Source organism: Aulostomus chinensis, chromosome 20 (assembly GCF_037954235.1).
Source record: "Aulostomus chinensis isolate RoL2024-O1b breed Wild chromosome 20, RoL_Achi_v1.0, whole genome shotgun sequence".
NCBI classification, from domain to species: Eukaryota; Metazoa; Chordata; class Actinopteri; order Syngnathiformes; family Aulostomidae; genus Aulostomus; species Aulostomus chinensis.
Genome location: NC_141339.1, coordinates 15,317,612 through 15,339,403, shown reverse-complemented (window position 1 = coordinate 15,339,403; position 21,792 = coordinate 15,317,612). Strand labels below are relative to the sequence as shown.

At 40.3% G+C, this 21,792-nt stretch overlaps 2 protein-coding genes across 3 annotated transcripts in view; one reads left to right on the top strand and one right to left on the bottom strand.

The window, feature by feature from the left end:
- Positions 1–8,038, bottom strand: part of fig4a (FIG4 phosphoinositide 5-phosphatase a) — a 47,314-nt gene extending 39,276 nt beyond the window's left edge. The window contains exons 1-4 of the mRNA XM_086188778.1: positions 7,788–8,038; positions 7,570–7,684; positions 4,284–4,382; positions 3,182–3,305 (exon numbers count right to left, since the gene is read on the bottom strand). Of these exons, the coding sequence (XP_086044904.1) occupies positions 3,182–3,305; positions 4,284–4,382; positions 7,570–7,641 (295 nt within the window). The 5' untranslated portion in view covers positions 7,642–7,684; positions 7,788–8,038. The remainder of the gene's footprint in view (positions 1–3,181; positions 3,306–4,283; positions 4,383–7,569; positions 7,685–7,787) is intronic.
- Positions 8,039–8,236: 198 nt separating this feature from the next.
- Positions 8,237–21,671, top strand: ak9 (adenylate kinase 9). Of its 2 annotated transcripts, none has more exons than XM_086188777.1 (37): positions 8,237–8,358; positions 8,799–8,899; positions 9,286–9,349; positions 9,433–9,485; positions 9,591–9,687; positions 9,772–9,884; positions 10,024–10,179; positions 10,652–10,774; positions 11,255–11,329; positions 11,585–11,680; positions 11,751–11,890; positions 11,982–12,298; positions 12,443–12,463; positions 12,952–13,070; positions 13,146–13,287; positions 13,391–13,466; positions 13,551–13,618; positions 13,699–13,740; positions 13,954–14,148; positions 14,610–14,746; positions 14,933–15,136; positions 15,211–15,456; positions 15,546–15,664; positions 15,744–15,963; positions 16,047–16,100; positions 16,194–16,379; positions 17,305–17,523; positions 17,674–17,890; positions 18,168–18,369; positions 18,585–18,731; positions 18,814–19,031; positions 19,122–19,318; positions 19,654–19,823; positions 20,468–20,566; positions 20,655–20,757; positions 20,900–21,014; positions 21,122–21,671. In XM_086188777.1, exons 1-37 carry the CDS (start codon positions 8,331–8,333, stop codon positions 21,328–21,330), a joined length of 5,088 nt encoding a protein of 1,695 aa, XP_086044903.1. In that variant the 5' UTR covers positions 8,237–8,330; the 3' UTR covers positions 21,331–21,671. The 2 variants fall into 2 exon arrangements, with proteins under 2 accessions (XP_086044903.1, XP_086044902.1); XM_086188776.1 differs by having other exon boundaries at positions 15,543–15,664.
- The last annotated feature ends 121 nt before the right edge of the window (positions 21,672–21,792 follow it).

The following is a 21,792-nucleotide window of genomic DNA, read 5'->3' as shown; positions in this document are numbered from 1 at the left end:
GATGCAATTTTACCACACTGTAAGAACATGAACACACATCTTACATTTGGAGTCTTCACTGCTCAGTAGGAGGGATGAAATACAGATTACACTTTCTCACATATCAAGAGAAAGAGTTACCTTTGAACACTAGAACCTTCAACAGCTGCTCTCCCTTGGTCTTGGTTAAAGCGGTCTTGACTACAATACTAGATATCACTTTCATGAAAACAGGACGACTAGATGGCGGTCAGAAATCTGTGTTCTATTCAAATGAGGGAAGCATATCATTGGCAGGCTACCTCTGGCCTAAAGGTGATTCTATTTGACACTGTACAGTAAGTGGTTCTCAAATGGATATACTGTAAGTGAAAGAGGCTGTACTCAAATATGCAGTATTCTTCTTCGTCTGTCGCCTTGCATGAGCCCATTTGATATTCCTCCACTCGTGGCTTTGCTGACTCACAATTCCTATGTTAGTTCACTGTGTTTCCTCATGCCAGAGATGGGTCAGACTGACAAAATAGGCAGATGACAGTGAATAAAATTATCCTTACAATAATGACAATCATGACATACTGTAATAGGAAAGGTGCAAAGGAGCAGAGCTTTCAGGATACACTGTCCCCTTCATGGCTGCATCATTCTATTAAACCATATGACACAGTGACTTTGCCAAATAGCTGTTTGTGACAAAAGATGGCAACAGGGCACAGTGGGGTTGGGGTGGGGGGCATCTAATTTATTTAAGCAAATGTCAAAGTCAGAGTCTGTCTGTGTCAGTGTAACCGCTTCAGCTACAAGTTCAAAGATGATACTCAACTTAATATTAAAAATATACTAAGATAACCTTTATTCAAATGGGAGCGTAATTGAATTTTGTCTGTGGTGTCTCAATAGAACTGCTTGAACTAGTTACGCATAGTTCAGACACCGCAGCGCAACGACATCTGCTACGACATCTCTTACAAATAGGATAAAAAACAAAGTTAATATTATTGTTGTTTTTGTTTGGCTTTTTTTTATCCTTTTTTTCTTCATTGTTTGGATTGCATCGGATAAAAATGAGATGGTTAATCATGATCAGTTTATGCATAATGTGTATCAATAATAGAAGAACGTGCCCTTGGTAAAGTGGATGAGGAAGTTAACAACAGCATGAGACAGGAAGTACATGGACACAATTTTTATAGGCCAGTGATGGTGGAGATAGTAGAGAGAGACAGGAGAGCAGAGGACATTTACAAATGGTGCATTGGTCCTGTGCAGTTTGGCATACTTCTGCTTGGAAGAGCTGAAGAACGGCAGGCGACTGAGAGCCTTCAATAACTGTTAAAATATACTTTATATGTAGTTGGAAATAGAATATGTTTAAAAGATCCAATTAGCAGAAAGAAGGGGTCATGTTCGGGCTCATAGCTACATTTGCATTTGATAAGATGATGGGTCTGCCCTGTTTTGAAAGAGCTGGTCCATTTCTGGGTTAACTGAATTTAGTCCTTCAGCCATGAGAGCTTTTTGAACAGTTCCAGCCTCTGTTCCTCTGCATGATGGAGCTGATGGCAGGGATGTTCTAAGTCCTCTGACTGTCAAGGGTGTTTGTCCTCTCCTGAAGCTCCTGCAGCTGATCCTGGATCACTTTTATTGTCTCTACTCTCTTCCGCTATTGTCATATATCTGCTCTGTTTTTTTGTTTGTTTGTTTGTTTGTTTTTTGCCACGTATAATCAGTACAGGTGTTAACGCTTTAGCTGTACACCAACCCACACACACATAAAGAGCAACTGCGGATAAACTGCAGAAAAATAAAACTGTGTCAGCGTCAGTAAAATCTGTAGTTTGATAGCTTTCATTCTTATGGGGTTAGAAGGTCTATTGGATAGTCGCAGGTTTCAGAGAAAAAGAGTTTGTTTACTGCAGTCAAATTTACATTTTCTTTTGGAATATGCTACAAATTTAAAGGCGTCTTTTTATAAAAGATGAACTTCCTGCTGTAGATAATAGAATCAAATTGTCAGGACAGGTTATCCGGACAAAGTCAAAGCCTCTTGTGCTGCGTGTTTTTGTATCACCAGATGTAGGTCACGATTTTACTGACTGAACTGGTCATGCAACGTGCACATGCAATTCACCACTCCGTCACACCATTTACCTTCCACATAGGAAGTGAAAACAATGTAAAAGGACATAAGTCCTTTATCACATGTCACCGTGGCAAATTTGATGACGTGCTTTCTCGTTTTTCTGTGCAGATGGACAGAAACTGACCATGACTTGTATCAACCAAAGGCCAATCATCACTGTTTGTCATTTCACGGAAATTACATCAAGATTTAAGACTAGTTCCTTCGGAACATTTCTCTATAACGTCTAACCTGTGATTTTTGTTTTGTTTTGTTTTAATGCTGACATTAGAACACAGTGAACTGATGATGTTCGACTGTATTTCATATACTTAAATAACAAACATGTAAAAATGCAAACGGTTCCTCTGAAGCCCAGGGCCTCCAGCACCATGTCTAATGCTAGCAATACTGTTAGCAACGCTAGCCTAGCAACTGGTTATGTTAGTCACTCACGTTGTCCCTGAACAGATGTGCATCATGTTGGTTGTCGAAATATGACATGAATTAAGAGGCTGATTAAAGTGTAAAAATTGTCATGGCTTCATATAATAGGCTTACATTATGTTCATTATATTTCCTTTTTAGTAGCAGACTTACAAATATGGTAAATGTGAAATCTCAGGAGATATGGCAAGCAAGGATACTTAGACAAAGATCAATTTGAAAAAAAAAAAAGAGTGAGTAATTACTTTTATTAAGAACTGTATTAAAGGCAGTCAAAGAATAGAGTCAGTTTTTTTTTTAATCTGACTTTCTGCAAAAGGAGAGAAAATGAAAAAGTGAAAAAGCGTCTTTCTACTTCAAAAATACATGACAGGTTGCCATGATTTGCAACAGTAAAAAGGAACATTATAAACTCCACAAGAATGGGGAGCGGCGGAGCTATATTGTAGTGGACAGTATAATAAGGCTAGGCGTTCCTTTCATTTTATCTTTTCCATCTCCTGTACCTAATATGCAAAACCAGGTCAAAGCATGCAGCTGGAGAACTGGAGTTGAAGTACTTTGCCCCCACACTGATTGCTGTGCTGTGTAGGAGAGTGACCAGCGAGTGGCAGCAGACCCTATCGTACTTACCCACAATGCCAAAGGCTGAGACAGCCCTGGACAGACCCGAGGAGCCTTTTTGACCAATCTTGGTGCGGTTACCCAGGTCCAGGCGGCTCAGCAACTCCCGTACCTCTTGCGCGTTGTACACATGCTACAGACAAGTGAACGAATGCACATGACTAAGAACACCTCGTGATTTATTGCTGTTAAAAATGTGCACAACAAACAGCTTCCCACAGGTTAGGTTCTTGACCCATTGATGTTTGATTTTTTTTCTGAACCTTGCTTGTGTCTACTGGACAGGGCCGCATTCTCAGATTGTTTGAGCTGAACAATTGATGGAAGGCATTACACAATGCAACAGTCCCGCACCTACATACAACTGTCTCAACGCCTACGCCCCAAACAGGGTTGTAGTGGTAATACAACAGTTTGGTAAAAAATGCAATTGGGTCACCCAATAAAAAAACAAACAAAAAAAAAGACATATGAGTCTATATGGTCTTGTGCTGAAATGTTGCAAAAATTAGTGTATTGAAAGTTTAAGATTTGCTTAAACCTCTTCCCATTTTTAAGGAAATCAAATTACCCGCAATGCAATGCACTATACCTTGAATATGACATGATTTAATTTCTTTTTTAATTATACAGCTCGAAAGATTAGAAGCAAACAGAAACCCATCCCTAACAAAGATGAGTCTGCTTCCTATTTTAACTCCTCTCACATCCAGGTCTTTGTCACATTTGCAGCCATCCACACACTGATTCTAGAATAAACTTACACCAATCAGATAACCTAACAGTGTTTCTGAGGGTCAGCATAATATCTGCAGGAATGAGAGCGTGGGGTGATGGATATTTAGTCGAGGATACTTCATAATAACAATCACATCATAATCATAATGACCCACAACACAAGCAAACAAATCAACTTCAGGCTCATAGATCCTTGTAATGAGCAGAAGAGAAGAAAAGGAGGTGCACTCAGCACTCCTCAGCTCAGCTGTCATCTGCGATACACTTGGGAGAGGCTGAGCGATTGTACAATTTCCCCCCAGGCGTACTGTACTGTATTACATAAGCATATACATTAGCACTGTACTAACTCCAGTGAAACCCCAGCGCTCACCTTATCGTCTATTATGACGAGGTCCTTGGGTTCTGTGCGGTCAATCTTCAGGACTCTGTGTTTGGTCTGTGCCTGGTTGCTTCCCACCAAAAAATACCTCTGGAAAAAAAGAGGAGAAGCGTTTGGTGTAGACGATCGCTACAGCTGATCAGGATCATCTGTGCAAAAGTGAAGACAAAAGGGGTTGCGAAGGGGTGGAAAGTTTCAGGTACATTTCTGGAAACTTTCAAAAATTCCAATTAGATATTAAGCTTGGGAATTTAGGAGATTTTCCACCCAGTTTCTGTATTTCTAAAAGTTTTGAAAACTATCTATGAGAATTAAAAGGACAGGGATATATGAAAATGAAGGATAGTATATGGAATTAAAGCGAATAGAAGGGAATTGACAGGAATATTTTGGATTTAATTGGAATGGATGGGAATATATGGGAATTAGCAGAAATTAACTGGATAGGAAACTGTGGGGTAAATTATATAAACTGTATTTAACCAGGCACTGTGCATTCTTCCTTAACATGCAAAGATTAGCAGCCCGAATGGTAATTTTGGTCAATATTTATGTTTTTCATTGTTCAGAGAAAGAATTCCGTCAAAAGCTCTTCTCACACACTGAGAGTTAAAGAATGTAAACTACTCAACAAAATACAATCAAAAAATATGAGAACAGAAAATGTATAGAGGCGGCACGGTGGTGCAGTGGTTAGCACTGTCGTCTCACAGCAAGGAGGTTCTGGGTTTGAGCCCCGGCTCGGGCACAAATCTTTTTGTGTGGAGTCTGCATGTTCTCCCCGTGTCTGCGTGGGTTCTCTCCTGGTACTCCAGCTTCCTCCCACAGTCCAAAGAGGCTGATTGATACTCTAAATTGACTGTAGGTGTGACTGTGAGTGTGAATGGTTGTCTGTCTCTATGTGTTGGCCCTGTGATGGACTGGTGACCTGTCCAGGGTGAACCTCGCCTCTCGCCTAAAGGCTGCTGGGATAGGCTCCAGCACCCCCGCGACCCTTAACAGGATAAGAGGAAGAAAATGGATGGATGGATGGATGGATGGATAATGTATATCTGTATTTCTCTATATGACAAGTTGAATAACATTAGAATCATTTAAATTGCCTGCAAATTTTCTGTTTATTCCCATGGAAAGTTTCCAACATTGAATATTTTGCACCCTATGTGATGGCATACTGTTTTAGATGAACAAGCAGCATTATCATGGGTGAGTCAGATAGCCAATTTGGAATGAGAACACAGTGAGCTGATGTGTATTACAGAAGACATGTTGGCTTTTTTCACAGTTCAATACACACAGACAATCCATGATATCACAAGCCTGCTTTCTACAGCGCACTTCCATTGTTACATCTCACATTCTCCAGGGAATCTTTTCACATGCAACATTTTCTCTCCACAACAAGACACCCGCGTAAGAACGAATATGTCAGCAACCGGTCCAATTGCACAAGAAATAAATTCAAGGATGTGTATCATATCAACTACATGTGAATCTACAATGAGTTACAGAAATACTCCCAAATTGCATTCTAATAAGTTCCTTTGTGGCTTCCTTGTACGACCTTCTTCTTTCAAGTCATTATTTTTCTCATACTGGGTTGCAAGATGGCTTTAGATTTTCTGTCCACTTAGATCACGAAATTGGAACACCTTGTATCAGTACAGTCCAGTACCATTCGAGCCAGTTTGTCCTGTTCCACTCTTCCCAGTGTCCTATGGAGCCCTCTTTGTTCACCATACTTAGACAGTGTGTTTATCTACTGTTCAGTAAACGGATCTGAGAGGAGCTCAGTCTGTAATTATGGTTAAAGTTCTTGCCTTACTTTTAACTGCTTGATTTCTTTTTTTTCCCCCACGATGAACAGTATCATAACACACTAACTTATCTGTATTGTTAAAGTCATAGCTAGCTTTTGTGCTAAAACCAAAACAAGATCTCAGAATGGGAAAACAAAAAACACAGCAAATATACAAAACCGATCATGACATGAGAGCCTCTATTTACAATATAAATAAACAAATCAAATATTTGACATGAATTTGTTTCTGGAAAAAATAAATTATGATGCACATTTATCTTATATTGACCCGGTGGAAGTAAATGGTAAATCAGAATTAAGACTGGGGTACACTTGGAGCAAAACTCAATGCTGTCATCTACTGTTTGCAGCTAGTATTCTCAGTACAGTAGTCACCATATTGCTCCACCGTTCTGTTTACTTCTGTAAAATCTATTTACTTTATCTTTTGTTTTTATCCTGCCTGTTGTATTTCTTTATCTAGGGGCTGTCCCAATTGGGCTGCAGGAATGTCGCTGTGGGGGTTGTTTTTGATTTGGGGTGTGTGGAGTTGCCGAGTATGAACAGCTCCTTCATGATGAGTGTTTCCTCACTTCCTGTTTTTCAGAGGGAGGATTGCATGAGCGTTAGTCTCAGTCCTTTATTTAAAGTTAAAGCTGTGTGTGAACATATGTGTATGGTGTGGGGGATTTTTTTTTCTTGCAATTTGAAGCACTAAGTTACATTTGGCTTTTATGAAAAGCGCTATACATATAAAACATTTTTTTTAAGAAACTTCCTTAATATTAGCATTGTACGTTATTCTTAAAACTCATTGCCACATTTAAGTAAAACAATCAATCTAAAGTGATAAGTTTTAGCCATGACATGTATTTGTGAAAGTGTGTCATCGTTGGGAAATTTACTTATGAATATTGTTAATTAAGCACTACATTAGTACTATAACTTTGTAGTAGTTCCTAGACATAAATTCAAGGTGACTAATGTAGGGCCAAACCAATATAATTTTGGGAGCCAATGTCTGCACCGGTAATAGGGAGTAATGAATGACAATAATCCATTAACCACCCCAGTCTTGTTCATGTATGTATTTAAAATATGTAATCAATAATATATTACAAAGAAAGAGGATGGGGGCTGCGCATGAATCCACTTTCTTTGCAATGATTCCTGAATTGTGGTTCAAATACTTGTGACAAAAATGCATATTGGAAGAATATTTTGCTGTTTAAAAATACAGAAAACATGCTTGAACACCCTTTCCTGCGAAGCAGCGTGAAATATCAGCAATATCCCCATTAATATAAGAAATGTCTCAAGTTCTGTTCACAGACACCAGGGTAGGAATTACACAAAAAAAAAGATTTGGTTCTAATATTGCTGGCTACTTTATTCTATAAGGTGTTATACACAGGCCGCCTGGAGGTTTTGGAGGTCATGTTGTCATAACAATGGCATACATGATGTCAGACTTACAGCTCTGGTTTCGTACAGAACCATCCTCTGGATCCCACTGATGACAGCCGCCGACTGAGGCATTTTCCTCATGTGTTCTCCAAATTCTCACAACCCAGACGAAGCAATAGGCGAACTGGAGTAAATTAATACAGTTATATCGATCAGTGACTTCATATAAATCATATTATGAAACACAGAAGTGACAGTTTAGCATGTCGTTTTGGCTTCCATCTCACCGTCAATTGAGCACGCTAGTTAAAAGCGTTAGCCACATAGTGTCCCCAGTGATGATCATACGTATCTCCTCTGGTAGTCAAAAGGACTACTTTGAATGTTACTTATCAAAACAGATATGTTTACAATCTCCCCTAAGAGTTAAGGCTAGTATTGAGGTGCATGCAACATTCGTCTGTTGTAGTCAGGTGACTGTCACGGAAGCGTGGAGCGTCAGTTTATACGGTGGCTCGCAGGGGTCTAAATATGCACTTTGTGTTCATGTCATTTTAACAATGGCCCATAATGCCATAGCAGGTGTTCATATAACCACCAACATGTAAAAACATAAAAATACACAAAGACTGTAAATTTTACCCCGAAAAAAATATTATCTACGGTAGCGTTAGGTTTATAAAACAACCGAGCGGAAAACTCAAGTTCCCTTTGCTTCGTTGGTTAGTTGCCATAGCAACCACAGTCCCTCTCTCCATGGTTTGCTAACTAGTGCTACTAGGTTTCAGCCAAACAATTGATATATATGTATATTTTTTACAGGATTCTGAATGGATACCAGAATACCTAGCAGTAACGGTAAGCAAACTACCGTGTTAGTAATATCTCGCTCATGTTTAAATGCCTGTAAAACCGACACACTGAAAAAATGTCCTTTACTGATTGCAGTGCCATGATGTTGAGGCCAAGTTTGAAGGGTCGTGGGTTATGTGACGTCATAACACCTGACTTTTATGCCCGAGTTCGTATTTTATTTTCTGTTATTAATCTGACTTCAATTTTTGTATGATCTCAACATCTGATGTCACTGGATGAACTCAAGAATTGCTAATCTGAGTCTGGGGTCAAACATTAGAGTTTCTTTCGTTTTTTTTATTTTTAATGTCACACAACCCTGGGCCCCACTAACAATTGTACTGGCAGTAAGATGAAGCGTTGGTAATCATTTTTTTGTAGTTTTTTTTAATCTTTTGTTTGTGACATTTAACATTGTGTTTTTTAATATTAATTCTGTCCAGTAGCTCCAATGAATTGTTTTGTGGACAACGTGATAGAAGATGAAGCTGAAAGAGCGAGTCTTCTTGCGAAACCGACCTGCTTCATTATAGTTGGAAGACCGGTAATTTGACAGTGAACACACAAACACACACACACACACACACACACACACACACGCGCGCACAAAACCACAACACACTTTGTTTTCATGGGAAATAATTACGTGGGACATTTCCATTGGGTCCGATCCTACGTATTTTCTTTGTTTCCAAGAGGAAGCAATAGAGGCTTGGTAGCAATAGCTAAACTGGTGGAAAAAGGACTATTATGAGGAAGCCTCTCATCATTCCACTGAAACATTTAGCAATAATTTCCCATGTAATTTTCATAGCTTTATTGCAGTGATAAGTACACAAGCACTCCTTAAATCATTGTTCTAAAATACTTCCTCTATGTACAACAAATTCTCAAAATGACTTAATATTTTGGGGGTATTCTTTGTTGCAGGGTGTGGGCAAATCTACCTTGGCCAAAAAAATAGCAAAGTCCTGGGGGTGCACTTTGGTTGATGGTGAGTAAGATTTCTGTATTTTCTTGTGTCTGTCTATTTGTAATGTATAATTCGGATATTTCCCAACTTTTTGTGTACTTCAGACACGGAGCTGCTCAACACACATATCCAAAATAAAACAAAGGAAGGCAAAGTGGTGGGTTTCATTCATGCTATCACATGACTTCCATGTTGTTTTCTTTAAGCCTCTTAAGTTGTGACTTATTTTGACCTCAGACCTGCCTTGTGGCCCCATTTGTAGCTCTTGGACATCTTATCTCAGGGGAAAAGTATACCCGAGGACATGACGCTCCATCTCATACTTGCAAGACTCAACTCACCAACTGTCCAACACTATGGTAAATACAGCAGTTTTCAGAACGGTGATGAAGTAAACAGATAGTGTTACATGAGTGGCAATGACTGTTTTTGTTGTGATACAGGCTACGTACTGTGCTGTCTGCCATTCATGTCAGAACAGCATCTGGGGATTCACGAACAGATTTCTCTGATCAAAAACCTCAAGCTCCCGCCCAATTTCATCATCAACATCAAGGTTGCACAACTGTTGTTTGTTTACATGACATGTTTTCAGTTTTGTAACATTTAATTCTGTGTTTTAATATGACCGTATTTTCATCTGAAATTGCCAAGTAGTTGACATTTAAATGCAAAGCACTGAAATCTTTCAACAGTGTGCAGACAAAGATCTGATCCAGAGGCTGTCAGGCCAGAGGCAGCACCCTCAGACTGGGGAGGTGTACACCGAAGATCAGTTCTTGAAGCATGAAAAGGAGAAGGAGAAGGAGGGAACTGAAGATAAGGAAGTGGAGGACGATGAAGAGGAGAAGGTATGGCTAGATGGGAAAGTTTTCCCAATGGATGAAAAGTTTGAATTGGTTCGTTTCGATTGCATTTGTCTATAAATATGACTTGATGTTGATGCCTTGATTTACTCAACAATCCGTTAATGTCAAACTTGGTGCGGTGCAGAAATTGTGCGGTTCAGAGTTTGGTACTGTCTGTAGTGATCAAAGCAGTCACAGTTCAAAGATAACAAGATGACAGAACAACTGAGCTCAAAGTCAGAGATCATGGCCCTTCCACTCAAACACTGCAGGAGATACAGGGGTGGAGCATGGCCCCTCAAACAACAAGTACAGCAACCGCTAAAGGGGTGGAGCATGAGGCAAAGTGAAAACTTTGAGTTATACTAATTTCAAACTTCCACAGACTGTTGTGTTATTTGGTTTTTGAGAAGTGTAAACAAGCCAGTGAGGATCACTTTTTACAGTAATTTATTGGGTTTTATATCAATGGCAGGCTTCAGAAGAGTCACCCAAAAAAGACACTTTTGACCAGATGGTGTGGACGCCAGAACATTTGGCCGCAAATATCTCTCAGCGAATCAACACGTACAAGAACACCATGCTGAGGCCTCTGGAGGTGAGTTATATCTGTTATACAAATTCTAATTGGCTCACACACAAAACAAACGTAAGTAAACTAAACATCGCTGGTTTGCACCCACAGAATGCAATCACTGTTTGACATACGTATGTGAAATTGCTTTATCCTGATCAGGGTATTGATCAATCAAATTTTATTTACATCATGAATCATCCAAGATATCAACCCATTCTCATGTCAAAACGTGAAAAAGCTACGTTTGTCCACAGTGCAAAACGTATCAGTTCTACAATAAAGGCCTAAAAATCGTGAAATGTGTACGCTTTTTTTCCCTGTTCTTTTCTATTGGAACGCTGGTAGGTCATGTAACTCTTTCTTGCGGGCCTCTCAAAACAAAAACATGGCGGCCGCTCCTGTCATTTTCAGAGAAAAGTGCCTAATGAATCAAATCAAGTATTTTCTGTGTTTTTGTTGAAGATTAAACAAACAGAGCAAAAAAAACGTCTTGTTTTCAAGGAATATATGATGGCCCACAACCCCATGTACCTGCTGGAGGTGGATGGTAACAACACCCCCGAAGAGCTGCAGTCGGTGAGTTAAAATGAACTAGGAACCATTAAAACTTCAGAGTCTTACTTCTGCTGCGTTTTATTAAGTAGTTAAAACTACACTGCACTGTAACATCATTTTTCTTCTATCTATTTATTCTGTTTTAGATCTTGTCTTCGCTTTCTAATCTCCCTTTCTGTTTCATTTCCCTTTCTTGTACTCTAGCTGTTTTATTTCTTCTCTTGTGTTTTAATACTTTGTGTTCAGGATGGTTGACGTGTTGATTGTCTTCTCTAGATTGTAATATCTCGTCTTGAATCCATGGCAATACAGCGCGTCTCCGTCCCAGTCCTCCTCAACCAGAACGATGAAGAAGAATTTCCAGAAGACATGGTCAGTCATAAATGACTGTTTTGTATCTTTGAAACACAAAAAAATATGTTAATAACTAATTCTTTTCTAGAGGGACCTCTTTAGAATCCTGTGTTCCTCCAGGATGGTGGCCCCGGGCTTCAGGTGGAGAAGGAGCCGCTGGGGCTGTTCCTGTCCTGTTGCTCTGAAGGAAGGCAGGGTTATTCCTGGCAAAGCGGAATTGTCTGTGGGGTGCGGACTCTTTGCTGGCTTTGGTCTGTGCAGGAATCTAAGTAAGAGTGACTGAAGGTGCCAAATGTTTCTCTTATCAACCCCCGTACAGCTTCCAGGACAAACTGTACTTGCTCTCATCAGAAGAGGCCTACCAGAAGTTTGTTTCGAACCCCAGGCCGTACCTGCTTCCCCCAATGCCCAGCCCCCCCTGCAAGGTTTCCATCATTGGACCCCCACAGGCAGGGAAGAGCACTCTTTCTAAGCTTCTGGCTCAGCACTACGACGCAGTGGTGATAGATGTGGAGGAACTGGTGCTGCCGATTCAGGCCCAGGTGGTTCAAGAGAGGCTTGACAGAATCAAGGAGGAGACGACACAAGCTGCAATAGAGAAAATTAAGATGAAGCTGCAGGGCAAGCAGGATCCTGGCAAGTTATGCTTGGTTGACTGTTAATTATATTATTTACTGTTATAGTCTATTTACTTGTCTTCTATCTATACAGTCCTGTTGACATGCAAATTAACTATCACTCATTAATTTTAATAACCATTCTGATATTTTGCTTCATCAGATGAAACGACTTCTACAGAAGGTGAGATGTTCAAATAAACATTTGCAGAGATTTAGACTTTGTTAATAAATCCTTTATTGTTTTGTAAATATAATGTATGAAACATAAGTGGATGTCTAGTCATGATATTTTTTGTCCAAGAGTTTGGAGTTTAGAGATATTAAATGCTGCTGTGTCCCAAGGGTGGGCAGTGAGCGCCATCTAGTGGGGTACACAAATGGTTTTGAAGAGAAACTATTCACAAGGGTAGTTTTTTTTAGGACTCTATGATACTAATCTAAATAAAATGATGGAAATTATGACCATGAACTTGTATAAAAATAGAAAAGGTATCTTAAACTTAACTTAAGAAATAATTAGCCAAACTAATTTGGAATTTTATTTTATTTTTTAAAGGGCCCTTAGCCTGAAGGGGGCCATGAAGTATAAAAAATGTTGAGATTTGCTGATGTGACTGAGCAGTCAGCATATATCTGTGTTTTTGCTCAAAAGTTTTCTTTCGTTCACAGTGACGGAGGATCATCCAGAAGTGAAAGCCATGGTTGTTAGTGCGCTGGAGGAAGCCAAACAAAAGATCAAACCTACCACTGAAATGTATGCTGAAGCACTGAGGAAGCGTTTAACGGAGGTTTGTCAAATAATCTGAGATTTTCATCTAAGTATATAAAAGTAAATGAATTACATGAAAAGTTTGCCCTCCCAGATGGAAGAGGCGGATGAGATGCGGGTGACTGGCTGGGTTCTTGACAACTTTCCCAAAAACCTGTCTCAAAGAGATGCATTAGAAAAAGCTGGAATCCAGCCAGAGAACTTCTTTTGTCTCAGAAACACGGATGGACATCAAAGTAAGACGCTATGAAAAATTAAAAAAAAAACTCCATTCATTCTGTTTGTTACCTTTATGAGCCTTCATGTCCTCTGTATGGTCTCTGCTGTGCGTTTACAAAGTTTTGAGCAGATTGTACGAGCTGAATAAGGAGAGCATTGACAAAGCTGTACAGAAGCGGTTACACGAGGAACTGTTGTGAGTGCAAATGAAATGAAACCATGAATTTGTGACTGGGTGAATGTGAGCTGCAGCATTGTGTTTAACACCTTTTGGCTTTAGAAACCACAAACAAAAATCAGCTGTCGGCTCTTCAGGCAGACGTTCGAATCTGGACACGGTTGCTGAAGGTATTGGTGGTTTGTCATCGTATATCTCTCTGATTCTGTACAACGCTTGTTTTTATTATATTCATGGATGTTCTTTGCAGAGAGTGAAAGTATCGCACATTCTGAAGCAAGTGAAAAAGAAGGTGAGGCATATTTTTACATCATCTGCTCAAAAAGTGTTAGATTTGGTTTGTGTTCTGTCATCATTTCTTTGCGTGGTGTGTTTAAATAGTGAACCGACTTTTTATATTGGAGAAAGGTCCTATTTGCCCTCAGAAAGTTTGTACTAAAATGAACGAAATATAAAATATTTCAATTATTTCTTTTTCTTTTTTTTTATCCACTGTGCTGCTCAGGTGTAGTTCTTCCAAATAAGTGGGAGTTGGGTTATCCAGACGGTCCGGAGATGAAGAGCTATAAACTGCTTGTGCAAAGGTTTACATCAGAGTGGGAGGAGATGCAGTCCGCTTTAAGTGTAAGTCACTCAGTCCTGGAGATCAGCGACAGGAGCCCCGAGGAACTTCTTACAGAGATTGTCCATCAGATGGAGAGTGAGTGGAACCCTTTAAATTGTTCTTGCAAAAGGAACCACAACGCTGTTGTGCTGAACTGTACTTTTCGCTCCCCCTTCTTGAATAGAGGACATTCAAAACCACACAGATTGAAGTTGTTAATAGTTAAACCTGAAAACTTTTTTATTTTTTTTCAGCTGGTGTTGAATTTTTTTTTTTATGTTGCAATTATAAACTCATAACTTTTATTTATTTTCTCAAAGTTGCCTCAGACCAAAAAAAACCCCAAAAAAACCTCTGAAATGCAGAGATTTACCTGTTGGTGAAAAGCTTAATGATAATTCTTTAAAATAACTCGATAAAATTGAATATAAAAGGTATTATTTTGTATTTTTAGTATTTATTATCCGTTCTTTTCAGCGGCTGTGCGGCTCATTACAGCCAGGTGTTAGGATTTCTATCACACAAACTGTCCGTTTTTACATGCTGGTATCCTTTAGAACCCTTCAGGTATGTGTCCTGGGAGCTCTCTTCTATGGACCTGGACGAGGAGGCAGAAGATATGGAGGCTTTAGCAGAGCTGGACAGGGATGAGGAAGGCGCAAGTTACAGTGACTCAGCGGAGGAGGGGGATGAAGTCAGTAAACAGAGGGTCCAATCTGTGCCCCCCCCCCCTTTTTTAAAACCACTGCTATATATTGGCATTTATGAATGAAGAAGCCTGTTTTATTGCTTTGTCCCTTAGATACAATGCATATTTAACAGCCACAAAAACACAACTGAAAGGCTTCACTCTGTTTCTGTCTTTTCACAATGAAACCAGGACGACACAACAACCAAGAGATTTTTGGGTGACACTCGCCACTTCTGTCCTGTAGCCTTGAAGAACCACAATGTGCTGCTGCCCTGTACCGATGAAATCGCAGCCAAATACCGAGAGAAAACTTACTATTTCTCCTCCAGAGAGGACAGGGAATCCTTCCTTCAAAATCCTGAGGACTTTGTTGCACAGACTGAACTTCTCAAGGTATGAGAGAAAAGTGAAGCGTCATAGTTAGCTAAACAAAACCCTGACATCTTTTTTTTTTTTTTAAATAAAAGCCTCCTCCTCTGCGGATCTTTATGCTTGGTAACCGAGGCTCAGGCAAGACCACCCAAGGTGTGTGGCTTGCTCAGCAACTGGGGCTCTCCCATATTCAGTTCAGGGAGCAGCTTCAGATGCTCATTATGGCCAAGACCAACAAGCGGGTTCCCTCTACTGATGAGAAGTCTCCTGAGTCGACTGAGGACTTGACGCTCCTGATACAGGAAGCTGGAGGGAACGTGGAAACCTCTGAAAACATTGAGGTGAGGTTTCTCCCAACAGCTTTGCTCAGAATACTCAATCTTTTTTTTCAGGAATACAAGATCTTGTATTTTCGTCGTGTCTCCAGCAGGAAGTGCCCCTGACCGAGGAGGAACTGGCCATCACAGCCTACTTATCTGATGGAGATCCACTGCCTCCATACATCCTGGATATGATTATTGTACCATTCTGGAAAAATGAGCCATACTTGTAATTAGATAAGTGTACAAGCATTTACCCGCTTATTTTTTGAATCTATTTTTTGATTTGAACATTCTCTAACTTTTAGAACCACAGGTTTTATCTTAGAGGGTTTCCCCAGCAATCCCAATGATGTGCAGTACATGCTGCATCGGCAGCTTCTCCCCGATGTCGTGGTTGTCATGATGGTGGAAGTCAATGATGTTAGGAAGCGTCTGTTGCCTGCATACCTGAAAGACTGGCGTGAGCGCCACAACCGCCGTGAAGCACAGCTGATGATACTTCATGATCTACGTAAGAAGATTCGGGTAAGCCAAGACAACATTAGCACCATTATTCTGAGATTATTGAAGAGATTCTGACTGAATTACAAGAATCTCTCTTGGTGCAGGAAGAGACTATTGCCAAGAGAAGAGCTGAAATCATCGAAGAGAAAGGAACACGGGTAAGCAAGCGTATCGTCACACCCTCTATAACTCAATGATTTATTCTTGACATCTCTCATCCTTGTTATTGTTCTATTACATGACATGACCAGAATGAAGAAAGTGATGAAGAGGATGATATAGAGGCCATTTTGGAGAGGGAGTTTCCCCTCGAAGAGGGATATGATGACATGGAGAACGAGGAGAGTGAAGAGAATGAGGAAGTCGCTGCTGAGAGGCTGGAGAGGGAGATTGAAGACCGTTTTGAGACTGATACAAACAAAGTTTCTAATGTGATGGTACGAAGACCCATGAAGGCTATTAACTACACATGGAGGCTATCAGCTACACATGAAGGCTATTAACTACGACACCACCTTGGTTGCTGATATTCCCTGTTTATGACAAGGCCCTGCTAGCACTTTTCTTCAGTCTATTGGATTTACAAAGCTCCTACAAATTGGTCCAGTCATTTTCATCCAGATAATGCCAAATCACAAATTAGGTTTGCTAATGGCTTTTTATGAAAGAGCATGTCTAGAACTATACTCCGTACTATACTAGAATTAATGTTAATGTTTAGAGAGACTCAACAACTCACCCATGAGCATCAATGAAAAGCTGCCTCTTAACAGGCAGAAACAACTCAAACGGTTAGGATAAAACACAGCGAGAAAAAGAGGAAAAAATGAAGACAGAGGCAGCTTTAAAATCAAAGATGGTCACCCTGTCTATATGGGTTTTCCCTCACCTCAAAAATTACTCTATCAATTTAGCATTGCATCATAAAACTATGTCGGTCTCATGATAGATAAACTATCACGACGTAAAGCTACAGAAGGTTTATATAACTTCACATGCAAGGCTCTTTTCTCCTAAACCTATGGGCAGGAGTTGCTCTTAAGTCACGTTTCTGAACCCAACGAGCTCTTTGTGATCCTTAGCTTGACCCCCAACCTCACCCCGACCCCAGCCAGCAAGTGATCTCTGTCTCTTCCACCCCCCCAAAAATATATTTTAGAGAGAGTAACACTCTCCTCTTTTTCTCCTCGCTGTCCTCCTGCCTCCGACAGGCTTGTAGAGACAAAACCCACCTTTATGCTGTTTCACAACCAGTCAAAATGTTAGATGAAGACCGATGATACTTTTAGGACAAGTTGAACACTATAAAGGAATTGCACTGTGTTTATTTGCATGTAATGAGTTGGGTTTTTCTGTACACAGGAGTTTCTGAGTGAACAAAACATACCCAGCATGTCTATAAATGCATCTCACAAAATGCGGATTGTGAGAAATCGGCTGCTCCAGAAAACCCAGCCCCTGCTGACCAACAGGGAATCGCTGTTCCAGAAATGCCAACCCATCTCACACACCCTGGCACAGACGCTGCTCTGGTCCTCTTACAAGTTTTATAGTGCCTTTCGCTGTTGGGATCCCGTCAGGGTGAGCATTTTTAGCATCAATAACATTTTTTTCAAAACACTGTAGAGATGGGAGTTCTTTCAAATACATATTTGTCTCTGATGTGTATCAGTAGCAATCTGTCATATCCCAAATGTGTTCATTTAACGTTTTATTATTTAACCCTCACAGCTGTACAACGATGGGCTCTTAATCCAGCCTCTGCAGTGGCCTTTCAATACCACCCATCCCCTCCTCCTCCATCAGTTTATCTACTTCTTTGCATCTAAGGAGACCCAAAAAACATTTATGCTCAGCCCCTTGAAGTTCCTCAGGCAGCCAAAGCCCTCCCCCTCACTTCCTGTTAAAATTGCCATTGTCGGACCACCGAAATCTGGTAAAACCACTGGTAAGTCTTAACATCGCTAAAAGTTCAAGGACAGCATTGTGGTTGAATGCTTCCAAGATGTGTACTGGTCACGGTGACCTTGACTTTTGACCAATCAAACACTTCATTCTCAAGTCCCAGTGGACCTTTTTGGCAAATAAAGAAATTCTCACAAGAATGGAACGGACGAGCAACCAAGAAACACAATGCTGTTGCATCAAAGAGGCATTAAAATAACATTTTCTCCTCTTTATTTTTAATCTTGGTTGTAATTTCTATTTTCCTTTAATGTCTCCAGTCGCACAGATGTTTGCTCGGAAATACGGTTTGGCTCGGGTGTCCATCGGCTCTGTAATGCGCAAAGTTCTGAACTCTCGGGAAAATAGTGATCTGGCTGAGCAGATGAAACAACATCTGCACCAGGGCCTTGTTGTACCTGATGAACTGGCCCTTCAGTGTCTGGAGGTGGTGCTGATGGACACAGTCTGCAGCACTCAAGGGTGAGAAGAATTTTAATAGAGACAGGAGAAACAGTTGGTGACACCTGCAGGTCTTGACATAATGAACAATGTAATCTTAAAACACAGAAAAGAAAAGATTGTTTTATCAAAATGACCTCTGGGGTTTGGGAGCCAGACTACATTGTCATAAAATTTGCATATTCTCATATATTCTGTTTGTAAAGCATGAAACTATGAACTCGTTTGTTGTTCAGGTATGTGTTGGATGGCTTTCCAATGACAGTTAAACAGGCAGAACTAATGGGGCGTCTGAGCATCATCCCCATGATAGTAGTTGAGCTGGAGCTGGGCATCATGGAGGTGTTGACGAGAGGCGTTGAAGACAAGAAGAAGCCAAACAAGTGAGAGAAAAAAAGAAATTAGGAATCGTGACACAAATCATTCCACAATCTTCACAGAATAATGATCAAATGCTTGCCGCAGGCCTCACCTGATGCACGACAGCGTTGAGATCATCACCATACGTAACTCCTGTTATAGGCAGGAGATCGAGAACGTGAGGCAACACTTCCAGCAGCAATATAACAACTGGATCGTGCTGGATGGCTCAAAGAACAAATGGTTCATATGGGATAGCATCTTAAAGGAGATCAGCATCAGTATGAAATATATCCACAGCTATCTGGAGAGGACCTGGAGCGGTAAGTTCTTCAGCAGCGAAAGATAACAGTGACTGAAGGACACCGCAGCACTGTAACTGTTTGATGCCTCCTATGCACATCATGGTGCAGGTCAAGCCGGCTGCATCAACCGACTGTGTATTACACCCAAGGAGCTGCAATGTCAGATTGGCGAGTTTGGTGGCTACTGCCCTGTCTGCCTGGCTCTACATCACCACCTGGTGGATTGCTCAGAAGTTGCATTCCTCAAGCATGCTGCTGAATACAAGTCACACTATTACATAATGTGTGGTAGAGACCATTTAGAGGTTAGTGGTTTGAAGTTTTACACACAGATGGTTGAATTAAACATGAATTGAAAACTTGTTCAATCCAAGTCAAGAGAAAAGTGCAGGACATCCCTCCCACTCTTCAGGAAAGCTCAGAAAATTTAAAACCAATAAAAATCTCTAACAACTTCCTGTTAGTCCCATAGTTTTCAACCTTTTTTTGGGGGGGGGGTCAGATCACATCTTCCCATTCATATTGCATTGTCTGCAGAAAATTCTTGTTCTAGTTTTTATATCATGCACTAAAATTGTGACTGATGAACCAAAAACGAATAACCATTCCTGTTCCTTTAATTTTGCCTTCCCAACCACAGAGGTTCCTCACTTCTCCAGATTCATTTGTGCCCCCCGGCTGCCCACGCGCTCTCCCAGAGCCCCACCTACTACCAAAAAAGGTAACTGAGATTCAGGTGAAGAACAAATTCCCACAGCAAGTTGAGATGAAAGGCTTCTGCCCCGTCACGTATCTGGATGGACACCAGAGGTACGACTCGTCACTCGCCTCTCGTTTCCTAGAAAGCATGTCATACTGAGAAGATGTCACAGAACTCTGGAGAGGCCACAAAGAGAAAAAAAATTATCTTGAGATCTTTTTTTCTCTTTATGCCCACTTTTTTTTCCCTGTCTATATCTTTTTTTTTTAATCTGACACCTAAAATAAACATCAAGCCTCATTCATGAAATGTTCTCACGCACAAATTTGTTTGTACATACAATAGAACTTTTTTTTTTTTAGCGCTCGTGTTAGTCTTGCAGATAGGAAGCAAAGCTTAATGGACATTTGTGACATCTTTCATGTGCATCTTGTAGCTGGCGACCCCCTGATCACCTGCAAAGAAGGAAGTGTTAGCAGAGGCTCACCGCACAGCAGTTATCAGGAGAGAGGAGTTACACATAGTCATCAGGTTTTGCTTCCTGTTTGAAGACTGAATTGAGGGCTAAAAAAAAATAAAAAAAATCATGCAGTATATAAGAACACATTTTTATGTAAGAACATTTCATAAAAGAGAAACCTGTTATTTCTCATCTCATCTCATCTCATCGTAATTACCATCCTAAAATTTTAACAGAAAAAGTTATGGCAACCTGTTCCACAGTCCTCAGACTCGTGAGTTGATCTGTCTTTAGGTTTGAAGCTCTAGTTCAAGGGAACATGGAACATGCTGTGGAATACCGAGAACGGATCTACATTTTTGAGACGAAGCAAAAACAAGACAAGTTCTTGAGGTGTGGGACAAATAGTTTTCAAAATGTTTAACTCTGACAAGTATCGATCTATTCAATAAAAGTTATTATTGAAATACAATATTTCAAGGAGCCCTGAAACCTACTGGGACCAGAAGTTACCAAGTAAACTTCCTCCGCTACCTGAGCCTGTTCCCCTCACATCCCTCCCAACACTGGGCTACCTGGAGCAGGTCAGACACACACACACACACACACACACACACACCTGACAAAGCTATGGTATTCTCAAATAGTTCTGCTGCTTAAAGATGTTTTCTAAAGTGTAATTACAAGATGTACGTCCTATGTAGTGACTTAAAACTGTTATTTCAGGGCGTATCGGTGTCAGTGGTGAAGGCCATGACAGCTGTTGGGTGTCTCAAACCAAAGTATCCTTTCCTGGATATACAGAGATCAGCTGTCCTCTACGTGGCCTACTATCTGAAAGGTAAACACATTTTCAGTGCTCATTGCAGGTCAAAATAAGAACATCACAATGTGATTCACTTAATTCACTGTTTTTTTTTAATATTTAATTCTTCTCATTTTCCACAGCTTTCAATCAGAAGAGTACAGATTACACTCGCCAGAAGTACAGAAAGAAGCTGGCCTTGTTTGAGGAGAACTGTGCACTCATTCCCTACCTGAGCTCAGCAATGAGTAAAAATTTCAAACCTTCCAGTGATCGCTCCATCGACTTTGAGTTCAAACTTAACAAGTTCCTGACCTTAAGGGACATGAGAAGAGCCAGCAGTGCACTGTAGATGTGCAGGTTTTCTGAGAAAAACCACCAACTCCTGAGTGGTCTGTGCTTCTCCTGACATCAATAAATCTGATGTCACATTCATTCGTTTGATCCTTGTTTTAAATACTTTTTTTTCTAAGTTTTTTTTGTTGTTGTTAAGAGTTGTTTTATTTGAGTGATTAGCATGATTCAAGTTTAAGAAGAAGGAGAGCAATGACAAGGGACATGTCTACACTCAAACCTCCTGAGACATGTTTCAGAACCTGAGACTGGTAAAGTGTGTTGTGTGTTCAATTTGCAAATTTTTATTTAGAAATGCGTGTTATTTCATTGGTGGAATTAATTAAATGAAATAAAGGAAAAACAAAAAAAGTAGAATATTGGTAATCTTTGACACTGCTTTTCATTAATGTATTCATGTTTGACTGATTATGACTTCTCAACACTGTTTGGTTTAAAAAAAAACATGGCTGTAATGACT

Excerpts from the sequence above, each read along its gene's own strand:
- ak9 (XM_086188776.1), top strand. The coding sequence starts at position 8,331 with ATGGATACCAGAATACCTAGCAGTAACG. Across the intron at positions 11,330-11,584 it reads CCCCCGAAGAGCTGCAGTCG|ATTGTAATATCTCGTCTTGA; the intron begins GTGAGTTAAAAT and ends TGTCTTCTCTAG. Across the intron at positions 17,891-18,167 it reads GAAATCTGGTAAAACCACTG|TCGCACAGATGTTTGCTCGG; the intron begins GTAAGTCTTAAC and ends TAATGTCTCCAG.